At 39.6% G+C, this 20,933-nt stretch overlaps 1 protein-coding gene across 1 annotated transcript; it reads right to left on the bottom strand.

The window, feature by feature from the left end:
• Positions 1–752: 752 nt before the first annotated feature.
• On the bottom strand, positions 753–20,892 carry nup85 (nucleoporin 85). Its single transcript, XM_053489886.1, has 19 exons — positions 20,217–20,892; positions 18,084–18,177; positions 17,479–17,641; positions 16,449–16,519; positions 16,239–16,270; positions 15,982–16,051; positions 15,047–15,168; positions 14,812–14,946; positions 12,671–12,793; positions 8,820–8,951; positions 8,501–8,607; positions 8,127–8,210; positions 5,153–5,218; positions 4,689–4,840; positions 4,400–4,517; positions 3,185–3,285; positions 2,568–2,719; positions 1,607–1,702; positions 753–1,361 (listed from the first exon to the last, which is right to left on the bottom strand). Exons 1-19 carry the CDS (start codon positions 20,247–20,249, stop codon positions 1,260–1,262), a joined length of 1,953 nt encoding a protein of 650 aa, XP_053345861.1. The 5' UTR covers positions 20,250–20,892; the 3' UTR covers positions 753–1,259.
• Positions 20,893–20,933: the final 41 nt, after the last annotated feature.

Genomic DNA, 20,933 nt, shown 5'->3' with positions numbered 1-20,933 from the left:
ATTTTAAAAAGTTAGGATTACTTTGATAAAATGAAGTTGGGACTCATGCTAATACTGTGTCATAATTTGCAGTTATTTGACTTGGATAAATTATTTTGTTTGACAACATACATCACTGGCAGGTGAATTTAATAAACTTGATAATCAATTATACACCAGTAAACTGGAGACAGGATCATACAGTAGGCACCCAAGGCTCTCCCATAACCACAGAGAACAAAGCCCAGACTGTCCGGTGAAGAAAAAGTGTACCACAGCTCACCACACACGGGGCGCAGCAGGCAAAGACTTAACAGTTCCCAAACTGATCAAGCACACGTGGAATGCACCATTTATACAAGTCTGATCCACAAGCTGCAGCACCTAAAGGATCCATTGAGAATATCCTGGTGATAGACACCACAGTACACCTGTCCTACAGAGGTTCTATGGAGCCACACCCCAATGGTCCAGAACCACCATGGCACAAGGAGAATCCCAAAACCTAGGTTTTGTTAATATGAATAGTTTTTACTGTGATGGCTGATCTGTGAGGACATATACTAGCATCAGCAGCAGGTCGACTGGTGGACCAGTGAAAAACATTTACAAGAAATCATTCATTCTCAGTGCAATAACCATTCTAAACAGTTAAAAAAGGAATTTCCTGTGCATTTTCTAATTGTGTTTATTGCGTGTAAATTATGGATCCTGGTCAAAGAAGAATTTCTGTTACTATTTGAGACAGACAATATAGATTATTCTATCTTTAAGTATATGCTTGAATTAAATGATTTAGTGTACCATTTGCAAGATTGTGTTGTAAATTTGTTAAACATTGTCCTAATTTCGTATTTTCTTGGCATCAGCCGATCAAACCCAGTATAGAACCACTTATGATTTCTAATATTAACAATATAATGCTTACAATAATTGTATCATTAAAATATATTGTGATTTTATTCATACACTGTTTTATATGATTTTGCTTTATATGTAGTTTTATATGCATGTTGTTTTATGTATTTAACATGATTTTTATGCTCAAATTCATTTGTCTAAAAATAAAATATACTTTGAGCTTTATTTTGGGCAATAGATTCTTATTTCTTGCTATTTCAGGTGTAATGCGTAAGAGATTCAGAGAAAAAGATTTATTTGAAAAACCAGTAACAAATACTTTTTTTATTACATGTCGAAACACTTCATGTTTTATATACAGTACAGTGAGCATGTAAGTCCTTTATGAATGATTATATCTAGAGTGTGAATGTGTGTGTTTAGGTCTCGAATGTTCCCTCCTTCACAATGGCCGTTGCCAGGTTACGCGCCAGAGCCAATCGCAGCAGCTCCAGCTTTGTGGACTCGACATCATCATCATCCTGAAAACACAAACACGTATTTCAGTGTACACCACAGAGCTTATTGAGTTTTTCTGATTGGCCTGCAGGGGCTCATTAAGTTTTTATAACAGCAGCTCTGATAGTAGCACAGCTGTAAATCACAGATACAGAAAACTTTACCATAAGATGTTTATTTAACATGTATGGAAGGAGTCTCCAGTGTCAGCACTTTGTAACAGTCAGTTTTATGAAATAATTAGATTTTAAGTGTGGGTGTGTTGTACCTGCGCTAGCTGCTCGGGTTCTAGCTTGCTTTTGTCAGAAGTCAGCTCTTCCAGACAGAACATGAGTTCATACGTCTGATCTACTGAAAAGATCCCCTACACACACACACACACGATTAGTAAGTAACAATTCCAAATATCAGGGCAAACCCCCATTAAAACATGAACAGATAAAATATCCATATTTAACTTATCTGATTCAAGTTATATACACTTCTCAAACAGAAACATTCTCATTGAGCCTGAATGATCAGCTGCTGTTTGTTGTATTTCTAAATGTCTAGAGTTTTTGTGAGGAAAAAAATCCTCAGACACGCATTTGAGCTGCTGCTATTTACCGTCACAGTAAAAGCTGCTCAAGGCATTGTAGTAGTAGTAGTAATAATCAATTATTTGTCAAATGTACGTTACAGCACAGTGAAATTATTATTTCGCATATCATCCCAGTTAGGAACCGGGGGTTAGAGCGCAGGGTCAGCCAGGATACAGCGCCCCCTGGAGCAGATAGGGTTAAGGTCCATGCTCAAGGACTCAACAGTGGCAATGGCAAGTGGCGGTTCTGGAGCTGGAACCCACAACCTTCCGATCAGTAGCCCAGTAACCCACAGCCGTAACTGTCTGAGCCACCACTGTTCTGGCCCATGCAATCATAAATAAGATATTTTATATTACAAAAAAGCTTTTAGCTCTGAATAATCTGTCACACAACTGGAAGCACACAATTATATAGAAAGGGTTTGAACACAGTAGTACTACAACTTCCTTTTCCTGGAACTGAAGACCTGTTCCACCATGACAGTGCAAGTTTGGAGTGGAAGATCTTGAATGTCCTGCACAGAGCCCTGACTGAACTCAACTGAACACCTTTGGGATGAACTGGAGCCTCCTTGACATCCCTTCTCTTGTAACTGAATGAACACAAATTCCCACAGTGACCCTCCGAGTGACTGCAGTGACACACCTCTTTTTGCTCCAGTAAGGGCAGGGCGTCTATAAGCAGAGTCATCCAGAAGCTGCGAGGAGCGATCTTGGCCGTCATGAGGGAGAGCAGGAGCTTTGCTGCCTCATGGAACTTCTTCTCTCCGTAGAGCCGGTGGAACTCGCAGTACTTCCCTAAACACACAGCACACATATCAGTGTTTCTAAAGACCTTCTACTTAATTGTGTAATTTACTGAAGCTAAATACAACCATATTCACAGAAACAAAGGGCTATAGCCTGAACTTCAGTAACTACTTCATTCAAATACCTGGTAGATACTTATTACCACACAAATCTAGACTTTATGCAAATGAGTCCATCAACATTGTGTTTAGCCTGTCAAACCACAGCAGAAACTGCCCCAGACATATCAGGGATACTTATTATTTTACATCAAAACACTGATTTAATTATTTGTCATTTCTGAGTGAAAATTGAGATACATCACAAAAAGAAACAATGGTTCCATGATTATTAATTATCCCATTGCATAAATAATAAGCCCCCCAAAAAAGTGATTTCCAGGTACAATGCTAGGGTTAAAAAAGTAGAGAACTGAAAAAAAAGCACATTTCCACATAAACACCCTTCAGGTACCAAGAAATGTGAGTCTGTCGCTGAGGAGCATGGCAGGTCCAAGGTTATCGATCAGATCCAGATCAGAGAACGAGCCTCGTGTGCAGTAATCCTGCAGAAACCTGCACGGCACATGCAGCAGATCATAATTATTAAACATTAAAGAAATAGCATTAACTACTATAATGTTAAGAAGTTTTATATAAATCAATTATTTCTGAGTAAGTGTTTACTATTGCAGTGAGAAAAAAAAAAACATAAAAAGACACTCTCTTCCACGGTCATGTGATGATCCATGAGCTCTGCATCTGTTTCTGCTGCACAACCTGTTCATACTGACTGAAATAATTTTTTTATTCTGTTCCTGATGTCCAGTTCCTGTGCTACCCAATTAATGTTGCTTGCTGAACATTTCACGTTTGCCCGTCTGATATTTCAGATTTTGTTTCGTGTGTTTGATTTACTTTCTGTCAACCTGTCAATCTTGGTCCTGACAGAAAACTTCATCAGTCAGCAGCACCAGCACACTCATGAAGTACTGCCCATCACAATGCACTCCAAAACCAGAAACTCTTATTTCTCACACAAAATTTCATGTTGCCTGTACAGATCACAACTTCACCACCACTAGCAACTTATTTGACACCATCACTGCCAAGAGCCTCCAGCTGGCACTGAAACTGATGCAACATCCACTGCTATTGCAAGCTCTGGACTGTGGGCCCATCCGGAGACGTTCTACTACCCAATGCATGAAGTCAGTCACTCTCCAAGTGGAGAGCTTTTGTTTGCACCCACAGAACACCCAGAAAAAAATTACTTGGACATATGTGACTCCAATGTTCCCAGAGTGGTGTTCCTTGGGTTTTATCTTAGGGTCATAAGGGGAGCCAATGTACCAGAACATGTAGTTGGCAATCATTAGTTGGCCTGCTCGTACCATCTTTAAGGACAAGAAATGTATTGCACTCAGTAATTTTTACCTCACTTTATTTGATCTCTACTCATGCAACTCCTTAAAAAAGATTAAAATGGCAGCTAAAGAACACAAGACCTGGGCCCCTATTCTCAAGTACCATGACCCTTCTAAGCCTTCTGTTGAAGAGATCTATGCTTTAAATATTGGAGTCAGTTGGTCCATTCCCAGAGAGTGGGGAAAAAAAACCAAGTTGCACCAAGTAACAATAAAAGAAAAAAAAAAAAAAAAAACACTTTTCTTCTCAAACACACACACACCTCTCAGATATGAGCGTGGCAAAGGCTGCATCTTTAGCTCTGATACTCCAGGACAACGCTGAACCCAGTCTGTTATTAGTGAGAGCCCTTTTAGCCATGATCTTACAGATACTGCGTACTGCAACAAAAACACACAAGTTATGATTTCATTGAAAAAACTGAAATATAGATTAACAGCATCTCTCATCTCTCAACATAATCTCTCATCCTTTCACAATATTTAATTCAGATCCAAACACTTCTTTGTGGGAGACTGTGTGTGTGTGTGTGTGTGTATATATATAAACACCTTGCTCATTCATCTGTCGCTGTTCACAGATCCTGAGCACCTTCAGTGCTTTGCGCTCCGTCTCCAGTGGCACTCTCTCAATCTGCAGCTCCAAATACACACGGCCGAACTCGGGGCAGTGATCAAAATAATCCACTGCCAGCTGCCAGAGACTAACATACAAATACACACACACACACACACACAAGCAGAATCAGGTGTTAAATTAGAAATATGAACTACATTTAATACAATACTAAAACAAACTAGACTTACAAAAAAAATGCTCAAGTTCAACTCTTACAATGTTTAGTTTTTTTTTTTAATGATGTTGAATATTATACATCAATTTTTCTTCTATACCAGTTATCCTATTACATGGTCGTGGGGACCAAATCCCTGTTGTATAATGTATGCTGTAGCTCATTGTACAGCACAGTGTCAAGAGTGCACTGTGCTTCACTGTGGAGACAGATGCATCTCACCTGTGATGAGAGAAGAGTCCAGAGGCGTACTCCAGCACCAGGAACTCCCGCAGGTTAGAGCCAAAACTAAACACGCGCACACACACACACACACACACACACACTTATAAACCAAACATATATTTTCAACATTGCGGAAATAAATGTTTTTAAAAAATCACATTTCGTTTGTCAAGTATACAACCATGCACAGTATAATGAGTAAAATTCCTACACGACTGCCAATGACGAGAAAAATGAAGTCTATTAAGTAAATAAACCCCTGAGGGGCTCCAGTGCTGAGGGTGAGGAAAGCTGAGACATGCTGCCTGTGGTCTCCCAGTCAGGACGTTGGAGATCCACTGACACAAATGAAGGCTCAGCTTGGTGGTGAGTGTGGAGTGAATTATAGTACTAAAGGTGAACTACAATCAACAAAAAGCATTTTAACATAATTCCCCTTCCTTGTGTGCAGCTAACTTAGGAATGTATAAAGGAGGTGTGAGATGGCATCATATGTTAAACAATTCTGACAGGAGACAAAGTCTCTGACCAGCCTTTCTAAGCATTTCATCACAACTGGAAGCACTGCTACAGAAGATCTTTGAGGCAGGAAGAATAGGGTTTCTTTGGAACAGGAACAATAATGAACTGTTTAAAGCTGGTAGGGATTATGATGAGGAAAGGTTAAAACTCTCCATGTGGTCACACCGGTGCTAACTGGTCAGCACAAGCTCTTTGGACCTGACCGGTGATGCCTTCTTGTCCTGCTGATTTCCTGGTGTTCACACTCCTGAAGGCTCTCCTCACATCATACTCCGAGATGATAAACGTGTTTCCCATTCTGGCATTCTTCACCTATTTGCTGCCACTAGCACTACTAATACCGTTAGCATTGTAAGCGTCGTTAGCTGCAGCGCTTAAAACAAGCATAGGATTCAGCTCATTTGTCAGAGAGACGTCCGCGTTTATCATTGTGGATGTTGGTGTTGTATGTTTATAGTCCATTACTGTCCTTAGTCCTTGCCACAGGCCTCAAGACCCGCACTCTTGGAGCTGTGACTCTAGTTTCCTCCTGTAGGTCTGCTCCATCTCGTTTACCGCTCTGCGAATGTTATATGATGCAGTCATGTACATTTCCATGTTCCTAGAGGCAAAGGTAGGTCATATGGTTGGGAAACATTCTGGCAGTAGTTTTTTGGGCAGCATTAATATCGCCAGTTTCTAGATAATTCAAATATCTGCTTCCAGAAGCTGATGTCATCAGTCTGGCGCTGGAATATCTCCCAGTCTGCATCTCCCAATATGTACGGCAGAGTGGCCACCGATTGGTCCACATCACCTCCCTCTTAGGATGAGACAGTGCATTGGAGCCATCTTTAAACTGGGTGCAGCAGTGGTTCAAGGTTTTTGCCCCTGGTGGAGCAGGTGATATGTTGATAAAAGTTTGGTGTTGCGTGTCTGCATTTTTTAAGTCTCCCATCCCAATGAGCGTAGCATCCCGGTTGGTTGTCTGGTTCCGAGTGTGTGCCTCATATAGTTCACATAAGAAAATGTCCAGCTCTGATGGAATATAAATGGTGCTGACTATGACTTAAGTAAATTCCTAAGGAAGACAGAAAGATGGAATTTGATGGAAAGTAGCTCCAGGTTGAGTGTGTGCAGGAGCATGTGAGAGGTGGAATGCTGCTGGTTCAATCCTAAACAAACTCCGACTCTACTCATCCACCACTGCCCCCTCTAATGGAGGGATGGAAAAGATCAACATCCAGCTGTGCCTTGGGTCACCACTCCCAACATTCACTCCACTCGGGTCACTCCAGCATTTTGTAACAAAAGTCTGGACTATGTACTGCTTCTGCTGCTTTTCACTTCCTCGCTGTCCTCACCTCTATCCCATCATTGGTCACCCGTTGGTATAGTATTACATCTCTAGACCTCATAATAGTTAATTCCTCTATCAATGAACATAGCTTGTTGCTCTGCCTTTAGAGTGCAGTGCTGTTAAGGCTCCTTGGTAGACTCGCAATCTTCTGAGGTATTTTCTCAGATGGTAGTGATGACTCTCCTTTTTCTTACCTTTACTCCACATGATTGTTTGTGACTTTCTTGGACTTTCTCGGGCACACACTATCATCTTCTCAAGTCCTTACAGGATTAACCTGACTCTGTTGTGACCGTCAGGTCATCCATGAATGCCCTATTGGGCGGTTGGTGTTAGGCAGATTTTGTATTTGTTTGTATTAGGTCAGACTGTACAAGGACATGCATGTTAGTTCAAAAAGGCTCATAGAGATAATTCACCCTGTTATTATCCCCTCCTTGATTATATGCCAGCTTAAGGGGGCTGTTTCAGACGGGACATTTAGGCTGAAGTTATTACATTAGTCAGTTATGAGATCTCTGACTCTGCTGGGGTATCAATTTGCTAAGCCTCAGCCACAATACAGCGTCCCCTGATTCTCTTTGATGAGCTGTGGAACCACTCCTGTGTGTTTCAAACATCCTAAAATTGCATTTTTTCTGGGTGATGTATAGATGAAGTTGTTTTTCAAGAGGAACCTAAAAAGGCAGTGGACTCTACAAAAAAAAAATCTTGGCTACTATATTTAACAGGAAGATAATTTGAAATAAGTGAATCTCCACTGATCTGGAATCTTCTCCCCTTCTCCAGATGACTGAGCTTCCATGGGTGCAGTCGGAGTCTTAGACACTTTTTATATCCCTTATTTACCTTATGTAAATTATGCATATAAAATTACTGTGACAGCAAAAATAAGTCAAATAATACTTGGGTGAATAGACACTTGAAAGAAAAACATTGTTGAACTTGGGCTGGATGATCCTATGAGTTGAAGGGTAACAAAAAAAACACACAACACACTGATTTTGGATTATAAAAATATGGTTCACTGCAAAAGCTTAAAACCTTATAATTTTACTAAAGCGAGTGTGTGTGTGTGCACGCGAGCGCATGTTTGTAAGGAGCTCTTACTGGAGGTTGTGTGACTGCAGGAGTTTGCAGTGATCCAGCAGGTCAGTCAGGTGAGCCACAAACCACCAGTTATTCAGGGCAATGCTGCGATTCAACACAAACACTTTTTAAACAAAACAAAAAACATAGATTTAAGAAATAAACATCACAATTAGGATTTACAAAGGTCTGTTTTAACAGAAGGTTAATTAAATGAGCCCTGAAAACAGTACAAGCAGATATCATGATGCCTAGGGCTTCTGTAAAATACACAACAGAGTGTGAGACAGACAGAGATGAGAAAAAAAAATAAGAGAGAGATACAAGTGAGATGGAAGAGAGATAAGAGAAAAATTTGAGTGTGTGTGTGAGATTGAGTGTGTATAATGTCTGACCTGCAGTCTTTAATAACTTGGTGAAGATCGAACTCAAATGCAGCCAGTAAGATGCTGTCCAGAGGCTCTGGAGCGCTGTGCGACTCCAGGAACATGTCCATACTTGACTACACACACACACACACACACACAAAGGTGGAAATGAAGTGTTATGCAACACATTTTTATTTTAAATTTTAGATATTACAACTGTAATATATAACAACTGAAAAGTCATTGGTGTGTGTTTGCCGTCTTATTATTTTGTTTATTATCTAAACTAATTGACATAACACTGAATTATTTGTGTGTGTGTGTATGTGTGCGTGCGTGCGTCCACCTGAGCGTAGTAGTGCAGCTCAGCAGGTTTAACAGTAGGATGTGAGAACAGCAGACGGCTGATCAGTAAATGGTACCAGGTTCCCAGCAGCTCTTTCTGCTCCAGCAGAGTGTCTTCATCACCAACCAGGACCTGAACACATGCAACAAATTCAGTATTATTATTATTATCCAGTGTCTTCTTGCGTCAGTCGCAAGTCTGGATAAATGCAGGGGGTTGTGTCAGGAAGGGCATCCGACGTAAAACTTTTGCCAAATCAATGATGCGAATCACAAATATCACTTCCATACCGGATCGGTCGAGGCCTTGGTTTACCAACGGCCGCCACCGGTACTGTTTACCTACAGGGTGCCGGTGGAAATTGGGCTAGTGTTTGTCGAAAAAGAGGAGGAAGGCATGTTCGAAAGCAGAGAGAGAAAAGGAAAGGCAAGAGTTTAGGAGTGGCATGTAGGGACTTTGAATGTAGGGACCATGACTGGGAAGGCAAGAGAGGTGGTTGATATGATGCAAAGAAGGAAGGTGGATATATTTTATGTAATCTGAAAGAGATCAGTGACTGCAAAGGGTTAGTAGGGAAGAGTGTTGCCAGACAACACAGAATGGTGGTATGTAAAATAACCCTGTTGGTGAGGAAGGTGAAGAGGACAAAGGCAGAGCAGAGGACAAAGTGGTGGAAGTTAAAAAGGAAAAATATTGTTTAGTCTTAGAAGGGAGTTGAGACAGGCTATGGGTGGTCAGGAGGTGCTTTCAGTTGACTGGACAACTACAGCCAATGTGATCAGGGAGACAGGTAGGAGGGTACTTGGTGTATCATCAGGAAAGGGCAAAGTGGACAAGGAGACTTGGTGGTGGAACAAGGAAGTACAGGAGTGTATACAGGGAAAGAGGTTAGCTAAGAAGAAGTGGGACACTGAGAGGACTGAAGGTAGTAGACAGGAGTACAGGGAGATGCAGCATAAGGTGAGGGTAGAGGTGGCGAAGGCCAGACAAAAAGCATTTAAGGACTTGTATGCTCGATTGGATAGTAAGGAGGGAGAGGTGGATCTGTACAGGTTGGCGAGGCAGAGAGATAGAGATGGAAAGGATGTGTAGCAGGTAAGAGTGATTAAAGATAGAGATGAAAATGTACTGACAGATGATGGGAAGATAGAAGGAGTACTTTAAAGAGTTGCTGAATAAGGAAAATGAAAGAGAACAAAGAGTAGAAGAGGTGACTGTTGTGGAGCAGGAAGTAGCAAATATAAGTAAGAGTGAGGTGAGGAGGGCGTTGAAGTGGATGAAGAGTGGAAAGGCTGTTGCTCCTGATGACATCTGTGGAGGTATGGAAGTGCTTAAGAGAGGGGGAAGAAGAGTTTCTAAATAGTTTATTTAACAAGATCTTAGAGAGTGAGAGGATTCCAGAGGAATGGAGGAGATGTGCAGAGCTGTGGCAGTTACAGAGGCATAAAGCTCAATGAAGTTGTGGGAAAGAGTAGTGGAAGTTAGGTTAAGGGCAGAGGTGAGCATTTGTGAGCAGCAATATGGTTTTATGCCTAGAAAGAGTACATCAGATGCAGTATTTGCTTTGAGGATGCTGATGGAGAAGTGCAAAATTGCACTTCAAAAAATATTAAACAATAGGCTTAACATGCATTCCATAACAGGCAAAACTGCCTGTTAGGACCTTTGTAAACAAACAAACAAAAAGCCTCAAGCCATATGCAAAAAACTTTTGAAAAATAATTTCTCCAGCAAAAAAAGTGAATTGCAGTCTATGTACACCAATGATGAGAGAGAGAGAGAGATAGTGATTTTATGGCAGATTCCGTGCAAGAAATACCAACATGTTGACTTTGTGTGGCTTAAGGCAGGATCTGTCAGGAGTAGCAATGTTGCCAGCTGTGCTAAACATTCTCTCAGAGCTGCCGGCTTTTCGACGATACTAAAGGGCAGCATCTCTTTAGCAATCAAGCGAACTACACTGTCGGTGAGTGCACACCATTTTGCACTTTGTTTGTCGACTAAATGCCCCAGTTATGGTGCACTGTCGGGAAGACGAAGACGGGTCTGTTGTAGCTTTTTTTTTTTGCAACGGATGATTGTGTTTTAGGTGCATGTGCATGCTTGTTGTGTTACCGGTTTTAGTCGATACTATTTTACAACAAATGCAACATATCTATGTATTTTATATATATATATATATATATATATATATATATATATATATATATATATATATATATATATATAGATAGATAGTGTATAGTAGGACCCATGCATAAAGCAGGTCAGACTCGAAACTCGCTCCCTGGTATAACGACCACACACGCACTTTAAAACAGACCGCTCGGAAATTAGAATGTAAATGGCGTCAAACTAAATTGTTAGTATTTTAAATAGCATGGAAGAAGAGCATCATAGAAAAGCTCTTAGTGTAGCTAGATCAACATATGTCTGAATCCTGAACTATATAAAACGTATATAGTCACGTATAACGTCACTCCTGTGACGTAACTTCCTGTTTTCGTACCGTTGCCGCGAAATTTTCGTGTTTGTATCAGCGTTTAATTATATTGCTTTTTCGTTTATACAATAATAATATTAATAGCAGCTAGTTTTTACATCTTCATACTATTTGGCTTCACCTTTTTTTTTAGTTTTTTGCGCTCTTTGGAGAGCGCGCGAGTTTCTTCTTCTAAGAACAACAAATGGAATTCAGCTCAAAACAACTAAACTCCAACTCAAGTACGATATAATGGATAATATTCAGCTCGTTCAGTGTGTAGAGTGCAGGATGTTTAGACATTCTTCCTCCGTCGTTAGTGGTAATCGGTCTCCGTCCTTTACTCATGTTAGTGATATCTGATGGAGAAGATATCAGCGTTAGAGGAGCGCATCCAAACATTAGAGAGGGTTAGAGAGTGTGAGAGCAGTGTTATTCCTGTAGCGGACAGTCTGGGTGCCGCAGGCGGAGATAACCAGCCCCCGACTCCGGCATTAGAGCCCTCACAGCGGGGCGAGTGGGTGACGACTCGGCGGCATACTCATTTAGGCAAAGCTAATGCTAAGTCTAGCCCACCGGAGCACACCTCTTCTACTAATTAACTTCCTTTTGCTTAATCCAGATAAGACAGAAGTTCTAGTCATAGGACCGCATACAGCTAGGAGTACGATTTTAGATCACTCTGTAACTTTAGATGGCCTTTCTGTTCCATCAAGTGCAACAGTAAAAGACCTTGGTGTGATTATTGATTCAAGCCTTTCATTTGAAGCTCATGTAGATATTATTACCAGGATAGCACTCTTTCACCTCAGAAATATTGCCAAGATAAGAAATATATTGTCGCTAAACAATGCAGAAAAACTAGTTCATGCTTTTATCACCCTTAGGTTGAACATTGTAATGCCTACTGTCTGGTTGTTTAACTAGGTGCATAAACAAATTTCAGTTAGTTCAGAATATCACCCCTATCTTATCCACCCTGCATTGTGAGATGCATATGTGCGACAAAATAAGAAAAAAAAAATCTAAAAAAAACTGTAACTGCCTGCTACTTAACACACAGTATGAATGGAGATCAATTCCTGCTCTCTGTTCCACCCAAATGAGGATGGGTTCCCTGTTGAGTCTGGTTCCTCTCAAGGTTTCTTCCTATTACCATCTCAGGGAGTCTTTCCTTGCCACTGTCGCCTCGGCTTGCTCCCCAGGGACTATCTGACTATTTTAATTCCTGCACACTCACATTCCATACAGACTTAAATAATTTTTTTGATTGTGTAAAGCTGCTTTGCGACAATGATTAAAAGCGCTATACAAATAAAATTGAATTGAATTAAATTACTGTCATTATTATAGAAAGAAAAGGTCTCACCTTGCAGATGGTCTCCAGGTGACGGTTGCTAGCGAAAGAGTTGTCCTGGAGACAGCGGTCACACTCCTCGTGCCAGTGCCTCCATTTCACATCAAACTCTGTGAGGGTCTGCGTGCTACCAGGCTACACACACACAAAACGTAAAAACTCCTGATCACAAAATCTGTGAATTTTAAACTCAATTCAGATATTTTCTGTACCGGTTTCCTACCTGTAACTATTTAGCAGACAAGACTGGTGGGAAACCCAAAGTTAAAGTTGGCACTGCATCAAACTCAGCGGCAAGACTGACTTTACAGTGTTTAGTAGTGATGAGTGAATTAATCCTTATAAAACAACGAGGCTTTCTCCAAATTTGTGAAAAAATTATTCAAACCTTTGAAACGTTTATTTCAGGAGCCACGGCACCATCTGGTGGTTAGCAGAGATAAAGGCAGCCATTCATTTAAGCCCTGTCATGCCTCATTGATTGAACAGTTTACACCAGTCTGTGACTACAGTAAATAAAAAAAATATACCCAATTTAGTGTTTCTGTAAATATATTCATGTCATTTACACTTAAGTAGCAGTAAATGCATTCTGTGGTGGACTTATGACAAAAGTATATTGTATATGTGGTGTTCAAATAGTCCACACATTTTCTTATTATAAATAAAACATTTAAAAGTATCTTTATAGACTCAATGTCAACTATGATCTCATGAGTTTTTAATTTTTTATGTATGGGAGAAGATTTTATCATTAGCCTAGGACTGTAAGAATGTTTTTTACTGGAAAATGATTATTGTTTTTACTGAAAAAACTGACTATTATAGGTTGTGTTGCACAATCATGCCGCAATTATTTCACAATCATTTTCCACTAACACTCGACATTTAATGTTAACCTCCTACAACAGTAACAGTTTTAAAAAGTAACTCGTTCTTATAACCTAAGATTATCCTAGATTGGTGAAGCTTTACACACCAACTAGCCACAACATTAAATCTAATAACATTATAAACACACAGGGTTTTTGGTCCTTGTCCTGGCTTGGGGCAGCTCAGGCCTCTTTGGGCAGGACTCCTCAAGACTTCTGGGTGCAACCCAGGCTTCAGAAAGCAAACATCCTGCCACATATTTGTTCCCTCCATTAACTAAACCAGCACAAATCAGGTGATGACATCTGGCTGAAAGGTTGTGCTAATTAAAATTAGCTGGTTTCGTTAACGGATGGAACAGATACGTTGCAGGACTTTTACTTTCTGAAGTCCAGGTGTCCGCCTCTGTCTAGGGGTGTGCTGTGGTGTCTGGCATCAGGACACTGGCAGCAGATCCTTGTGGCTTCGTATGTTTGGTGTATCCAGTGGAAGTTTGATCAGATAGGGATCTGGTGAGTTTGTAGGTCGGGTCCGTAGCCTTGGGCGCCACGTGGTGGGCTGTGGTGTTCTGGTGACTTTCTTTTGTGGCCAGCATTGAATTGTTTTCAGGGATTTGTGTTTTCTGTGGGATCAGACCGGCCTTAGGTACTCATAGCTGAGGGTGAGTCTTGGGTGCCCATGATCCAGTAATGGTGAGGTGAAGCCTCACTTAGACATCCAATAGTTTCACCAAAAGGTTTATTTCATGAAGCTTCATTCAAGGGCAAAAAAAAGTTTTCCTGAATCTTGATTTATAAATTTATGTGCAAAAATCTCCAATATAATGATTCAGTCACGTGATTTCGGCAAATGCGGTGCTTCGTTAGTCATTGGTCACTTGACTCTCCGACACACGCCTCAAAGCGAGGAGGCGAGCGCCCTCTTCTGCTCGAGAGATGCTTTGGAGCTCGTGCGTCACACTGACGTCACTACCATGATCCTGTCACCAGTTTGCTGGTATATACACTTGATAACGTTGTTTAGTTCACCTGGCAGTGGTCTTGATGTGGGTGATTACTGACTATGAGGTATTTTAGCACCAAAACATCAAAGCCATCAAACCAACCACATGTATTCTGAAATACCAGAGACACCTGAAGGTTCTGACATCATCAGTCATGTGGTACTGGACATGTGACACAAGCTCAAACACCAAGTAACGAAGTAATACGTTTCAGCTTCTGCTAAACTTATAAATATAAACGTGTAACTGTACAGATCAGTATAAATTCAGTTCTCACGTTAAACACAGGCATTTTGTGCAGCAGGTTGTCCATGAGCTGATACACTGCTCTGGACGCCGGCTGTAGAGACGCCTGTTTCTGTAAAACCTGTCGTGCCTCGTCCATACGACCCTGCAGGACAAAACTCATCACCTACAGAGAGAGAGAGAGAGAGAGAGAGAGAGTTAGGAAGTTAAGACAGAGTATCAGGTTTGTGTTGAACAGACTGATGGAGGACGAGAGGACACAGTACCACGTCCCAGTAAGCGTGATGATATGTGGGACTTTCACTCTGCAGGACCTCGCGTGCTTTTTCATCTACATCAGCTTTGTGTAAACGCACCCAGTCCAGCAGGTACAGCAGCAGAGAGCCGGCTAAACACAACACACAAAACACAACACAACGTAACTCAACGTAAGTCAATTTTTTAAAATAAACTTCTCCATTAAAAGTTTAAAGCTATGAAAACGTATGTTTGATCACTTCTAGAGCAATAAATAATTATAAATATATAAAACTGGAAAGTTGGCACAGAGAGGATACGCTTTCCAAAATAGTCAGGACATAGAATGTGTGTACAGGAGTTTGATAACTGAATTGCTCTCAAAAGTTTGGACACAAGTTTGGATTTATTTTCTACATTCTGTAACAATACTGAAGATTTTAAAAGTATTAAATAACACATACATCATTAAATAATTAAGTAACAGCAGCAGCAGTCAGTTGTTATTTTAAGACATGAAGGTCTGCTGTTCTGGAACAGAAGGTCTCATGAAGACCAAAACTGAGCTCTGCTGCAGAGGAGAAGTTCATTTAGAGTCACCAGCCTCAGAAATCACCAATTAACCACCAGCACCTCAGATTAGAGCCGTTATGAAGCTTTACAGAGCAGAAGTAGCAGATATACATCTCAATATCAACTGTTCAAGGGAGATTATTGTGTATTTTGGATAAACGCCTTCAGTATTGTTTTACAGTGTAGAAAGAAATAAACATCAGGAACGACCATGGAGTTAGAACTTTTGACTGGTAGTGTTTCTTAATGCGGCGTACGATTGTATAACCTGCTATTAAAAAAAATTATGTTATTAACTGTGCATCAATAATATGAAATGTGTGTGTAAAGTGTGAAAAGTCTGTGTGTGAAAAAAAGTGTATATAGGGTGATTAATTCTCGAAGACTCTACCTGGTGCTGCGTCGATGAAAAGAACCTCACACAGATTCCAGATCAGTTCAATCGCTAAGAGAATGGACACCTGAACACACACACACAAATCAACTAAAGTTTGTAAACTTTACCTTATACCATATTCTATTTCATTTTATTAGCAAATTATTATTTTTATTGTTAAAATAAAATATATTGTTAAAACTGGTATATTTGAGTGTAGTGATTTTGAGGGAGGATTTAATATTAGTGTTATATAGACAGTGAAACAGGACCTGGTTGCTGTACTGTGTGTCTTTTGTCGATACTGAGAGAGAGAGAGAGAGAGAGAGAGAGAGAGAGAAAGAAAGAAAATTGTTTCCACTTGCTGACATCAAAAACAAAAATAATCATAAAACTCATGTGTACAGTTTGGTTTTCGTTATATGAACTCTCCCACACACACACACACGCACGCGCACGCGCACACACACACACACACACACCTGCGACCTGCTGCAGTTCCTCCATGCAGGCTCGTATTACAGACCTGTAGTTCTTACTGATGCTCACAAACCTGCAGAGACACAAACACACAGTGAGACACAGAGTTCACTTAAATACAGATTCTACATAAAATCAAATAATTTAATCATTCAGATAGACGTTTACTGTCTGGGTAAAAAAAAAAGGTCAACATTTTAAAAAAGTCAAATTATTGTTCTGCATCAAGCAAAGAAAACAAAGAGATTTGAAATGACTGGAACTGGGTTAAGAACTTCAAAACTTTATTAAAACCTAACAGGACAGTGATGAACTCCGTGGGAAAAACTGAGGTCAGGGGAAAAAGTAAGTAAGTAAGAGCATTTCCACACACACACACACACACACATTGTGATGAGAACTCACAGGATTGGAACTAAACAGCTGTGTGTCTATAAGAAAACCACTTGTTAGGTTTTAGTTTGTTTGGGATCATAAAGTCTGGACATTGGAGTGATGGTAAAAGGTCATGTGACCTGATGAGTCGAGACTGAGCCTACCCCAGAGATGGGCGTGTCAGGGTGAGAAGCGATGCACCCATCATGCATAGTGTCAAACTAGATGTTTAAGATTTATTTTTTTCCAAAAAACTAAATTTGGATTAACTTGTTTAAAAGCTTTTTTTTTTCAAAAGTGTCAACAGAGTAAATCAAGTTCCTCACTGGAGTAAAAGAATCAGTCTAATAAAATATGTTTGATTGACAGAAGGCTTTTACGGTATGGTGAACTCTGTGGTGAATTTTCTCTAGAAATGTTATTTTATGTAGTTAGTTATTTAAACATTTAAACATCATGTGTGTAATCAAATCAAAAGGTAAATGAATGATGAAATCTTGTCATTTGCAATATTTAACCGTCCAGGCAGTGTATTTACTGTAATATCTACTGGAGAAACGTCTCCTCACGCTGTACACACACACACATACACGTGTAAAAGATGAGGAGCGATGGATAACCTGAATATATAATAAATGTATAATCTGTTGTTCTTACTGAGGTTTCTTGTTCTTGCTCGGCAGGTCGTCTCTGATGTTCTGCAGCCCGACGAAGATGTGATGAGACTCGTTGAAGAGTTTGCGCAGGATGGGCGAGTAGATGTCCTCGTCTCTGCGCACCACATGGACGAACGGGCAACCGGAGCATCCAGAACCAGGACCTGTGTTAGTGTGTTAGAGAATAAATAAATACAACGGTGTTCACCATCAGCCTCCACAGTGCATAACTGGACTACAGAGAGGTTCATTGATGGATGGAGACAGAAATACACCACACGCTGTCCTCTACTTTTTTTTTTTTTTACAGTTAAACGCACGCTGTTCTCCACAGTTAAACGCACGCTGTTCTCCACAGTTAAACGCACGCTGTTCTCCACAGTTAAACGCACGCTGTTCTCCACAGTTAAACGCACGCTGTTCTCCACAGTTAAACGCACGCTGTTCTCTACAGTTAAACACACGCTGTTCTCTACAGTTAAACACACGCTGTTCTCTACAGTTAAACACACGCTGTTCTCTACAGTTAAACACACGCTGTTCTCCACAGTTAAACACACGCTGTTCTCTACAGTTAAACACACGCTGTTCTCTATAGTTCGTTACCTTGTAATTTTAAGTTGGTCTCGTACACCAGCAGGTCTCCTGGACCCCATTCAAAACCCAGATGCTTCTGTTTAATGCCTGCTCCTGGGATCGGCTGCACACACACACACACACACACAGTGTGAGTAAATTTATAGGGAAAGAAAAGGAAAGAATGCATTTTGTCTTGATAAATTAAGTGATCAGAACATAATACAAAGGAACCTTGGATTACAGACATAGCTCGTTCCGGAGGTGGGCTCCTATTCCAAAACACTTGTAAATCAAAGCAAATTTTCCCATAAGAAATAATGGAAATTCAAATTATGCGTGATACATGATACTTGGTACTCGTAAACCAAGACAATGCTCGTTTTCCAGGTCAAAATTTATTACAAATCTTTGCTCGTCTTGTGGAACACTTGTAAACCGTTTTACTCGTATTCCAAGGTTTTACTGTAATTACTTTTTGGCAATAATGATTTATCAACCTTTATCTATAATACCAATCTATATAAACAAAAATGTTGTGTCTGCACTCGCTCTTTTAATACAACCAGAAAAAGATAATTTAATGATATCTTTACATTTCATACATTGGAAGAAACCAGAAAACAGTCTCAGAAAAATTTCCTGTCTCTCTGTCCAGACAGATTTTGTATGGCATCACGTGAAACTGGCTCGACAGAACCTATTTAAACTTGGTCAGTACTTTGGTATTTGCCTGAAGTTTAACCTGCATCATAAATAAAATAAAAATGCTGAGTAGAAAGTACTTTTTGAGCAGTTACACGCCAGAAAATGTCATAAAATCTAGCATTTTTTATTTTTTTTTACAAATACAGTTTCCTCAAGGTGGGTGTGATTATACCATCAGTGTCAATCAACGCAATAGTTTACCGGGTATAGACAGAGTATGCAGCTAACAAAATTCTTAAGAAACAGAAACGAAAGCGTTAGAAAGCATGGCTTGCTCAAAAAAAAAAAAAAAAAAAAGGAAATTAGACTATGAAAACTGAACCTTCAAAAATGAGCGGACATATCACTGTATGGTTATTCGACTTGCGGGAAGTTTAAAACCAGTTTGCCTCATATGTTCAGAAGGCGTGGAACTAACAAAAAGCAGTAATGTGAAGCGTCACCATGAGATAAAACACAGTCTGTTAGAGCAAACACATCCACAGCAGTCTGAAGTGAGGGCGTGTACAATACCTGAACTGAGAGCCCAGTGTTATGCGCCAAAATTATGCACTGGCACGGACTGTTCCCTACATAATTGCTATAGAAATATCTATTACAACATAATTTTATCACACAAAACTGTCCTGTGAGCAGGTATTGTAACTTCTACAGTCCTTAGATCTCTGCCTGAAGTTTAATCTGCACCATCAGTGAAATCTAAATGTTGAGTAAAAGTGATGTTAAAGTAATGTGGTGGATTTAATAATCTACTTTAAAACAATCTACTAAATCGCTAGTGTCTCAATGTAAACAAACACCTGCACCAATAGATATTAATTAGAAAAGATAAAGTGAATATTTTTTTTCACTTTGGCTGAAATAACAGCGCTGAAGTGGTATAAGTGAATTTTAACACGCTGGAGTGGTTTTAAGACAAAACTTCATCTTTATCCTTTGATCTACTTTTTCCATTTCTCATCTGTGATTCACTCTCCGATTACCGAACAGGGAGTGTATTTGTCTGACCACCAAAGAAGGACAACTTAGTGTAAACAAGGCGTAAGATACTCAACCTTACAGAATGGGATCTCTTTGTATTAATAAGTTAGACAGAGAGTTCTGCTGTACAGAGAGACACACAGACATGTACGTGGGCTTCAACCTTAAATAATAATAATAATAATAATAATAATAATATCGCTGATTACATTAAAGATCAGCTACTTATTTTTAAATGTAACCTTTTAACAGTTTCTACAAACTCTTTAACGGCCAGTGAGGTGGAATAACACTACTGTGGAATAAATCATATATAAAGGAAGATAATAGTGTTATATTGAATTAGTAACGCACGTTGATGTGTTTATATTAAAAAACATACTTAATTAAAATTTTAATATTTGTCTACATAACAGATATTATTATTATTAAATAAAGGAAATGTGTGTATTTATGTGTATAAGCTCTCATTACCGTGGTTGTGGGCTCCACATCTAATTCCTCCATTTACAAAAAGTAAAAAAACAACAACAATAAATCTGTATACTTGATAAATTAACTATATTTTGAACACCATTAGCATCCGGCTAACTCACACCACCAGCGTTACAGTTTTAGCGCCTCAGTCAGGCTGCGCGCGGGTAGGACCCCGGAAGTGACGCACGAGGCTGGTCTTCAGAATGCCTGAGTAAAATACCTAAAGCATCGTGAGAAAGAAAAAAATAATATATAATAAATTGGAGTTTAGCTTAATTTAGTATTTGTGGTCGTGTAAAAAAAAACATAATCGTGTATTTCGATCGACTGGTTATTGTGTGTAATTATAGATGTTTATTATTTGTTTGTTTGTTGACGCAGATATACAATTTTTACACTAAAACATTAACAAGTCGAAACATATCCCACGATATCAGCATTATTATTATTTTAAAGCTATATATTTTTAATATATATCTGGGAAGAATAGGATGTGTAGTATTGTGATTCCTGAACAAAGATGGCGTCCTTCCATCATCACAAGACTCGACAAGACGGAATCTGTTGTCATGGTTACCCTTAATATTAACAAATATCGAATTAAAAAGTAATAATATTTCCTATTATTTAAGCTGTTCGTTAGTATAATCGTTTTTGCTACGATATTTGTTCAAGTACTCGTTGAAGGGAAAAAAATTGCATTTCTTTAATCGC

The sequence above is a fragment of the Clarias gariepinus genome, chromosome 28 (assembly GCF_024256425.1).
Source record: "Clarias gariepinus isolate MV-2021 ecotype Netherlands chromosome 28, CGAR_prim_01v2, whole genome shotgun sequence".
Taxonomy (NCBI): domain Eukaryota; kingdom Metazoa; phylum Chordata; class Actinopteri; order Siluriformes; family Clariidae; genus Clarias; species Clarias gariepinus.
This window is presented reverse-complemented; position numbering and strand designations above follow the sequence as displayed.

Excerpts from the sequence above, each read along its gene's own strand:
- nup85 (XM_053489886.1), bottom strand. The coding sequence starts at position 20,249 with ATGGAGGAATTAGATGTGGAGCCCACAACCACG. Across the intron at positions 16,520-17,478 it reads AGCAAGAACAAGAAACCTCA|GTTTGTGAGCATCAGTAAGA; the intron begins GTAAGAACAACA and ends GTGTCTCTGCAG. Across the intron at positions 16,271-16,448 it reads GGAACTGCAGCAGGTCGCAG|TATCGACAAAAGACACACAG; the intron begins GTGTGTGTGTGT and ends TCTCTCTCTCAG.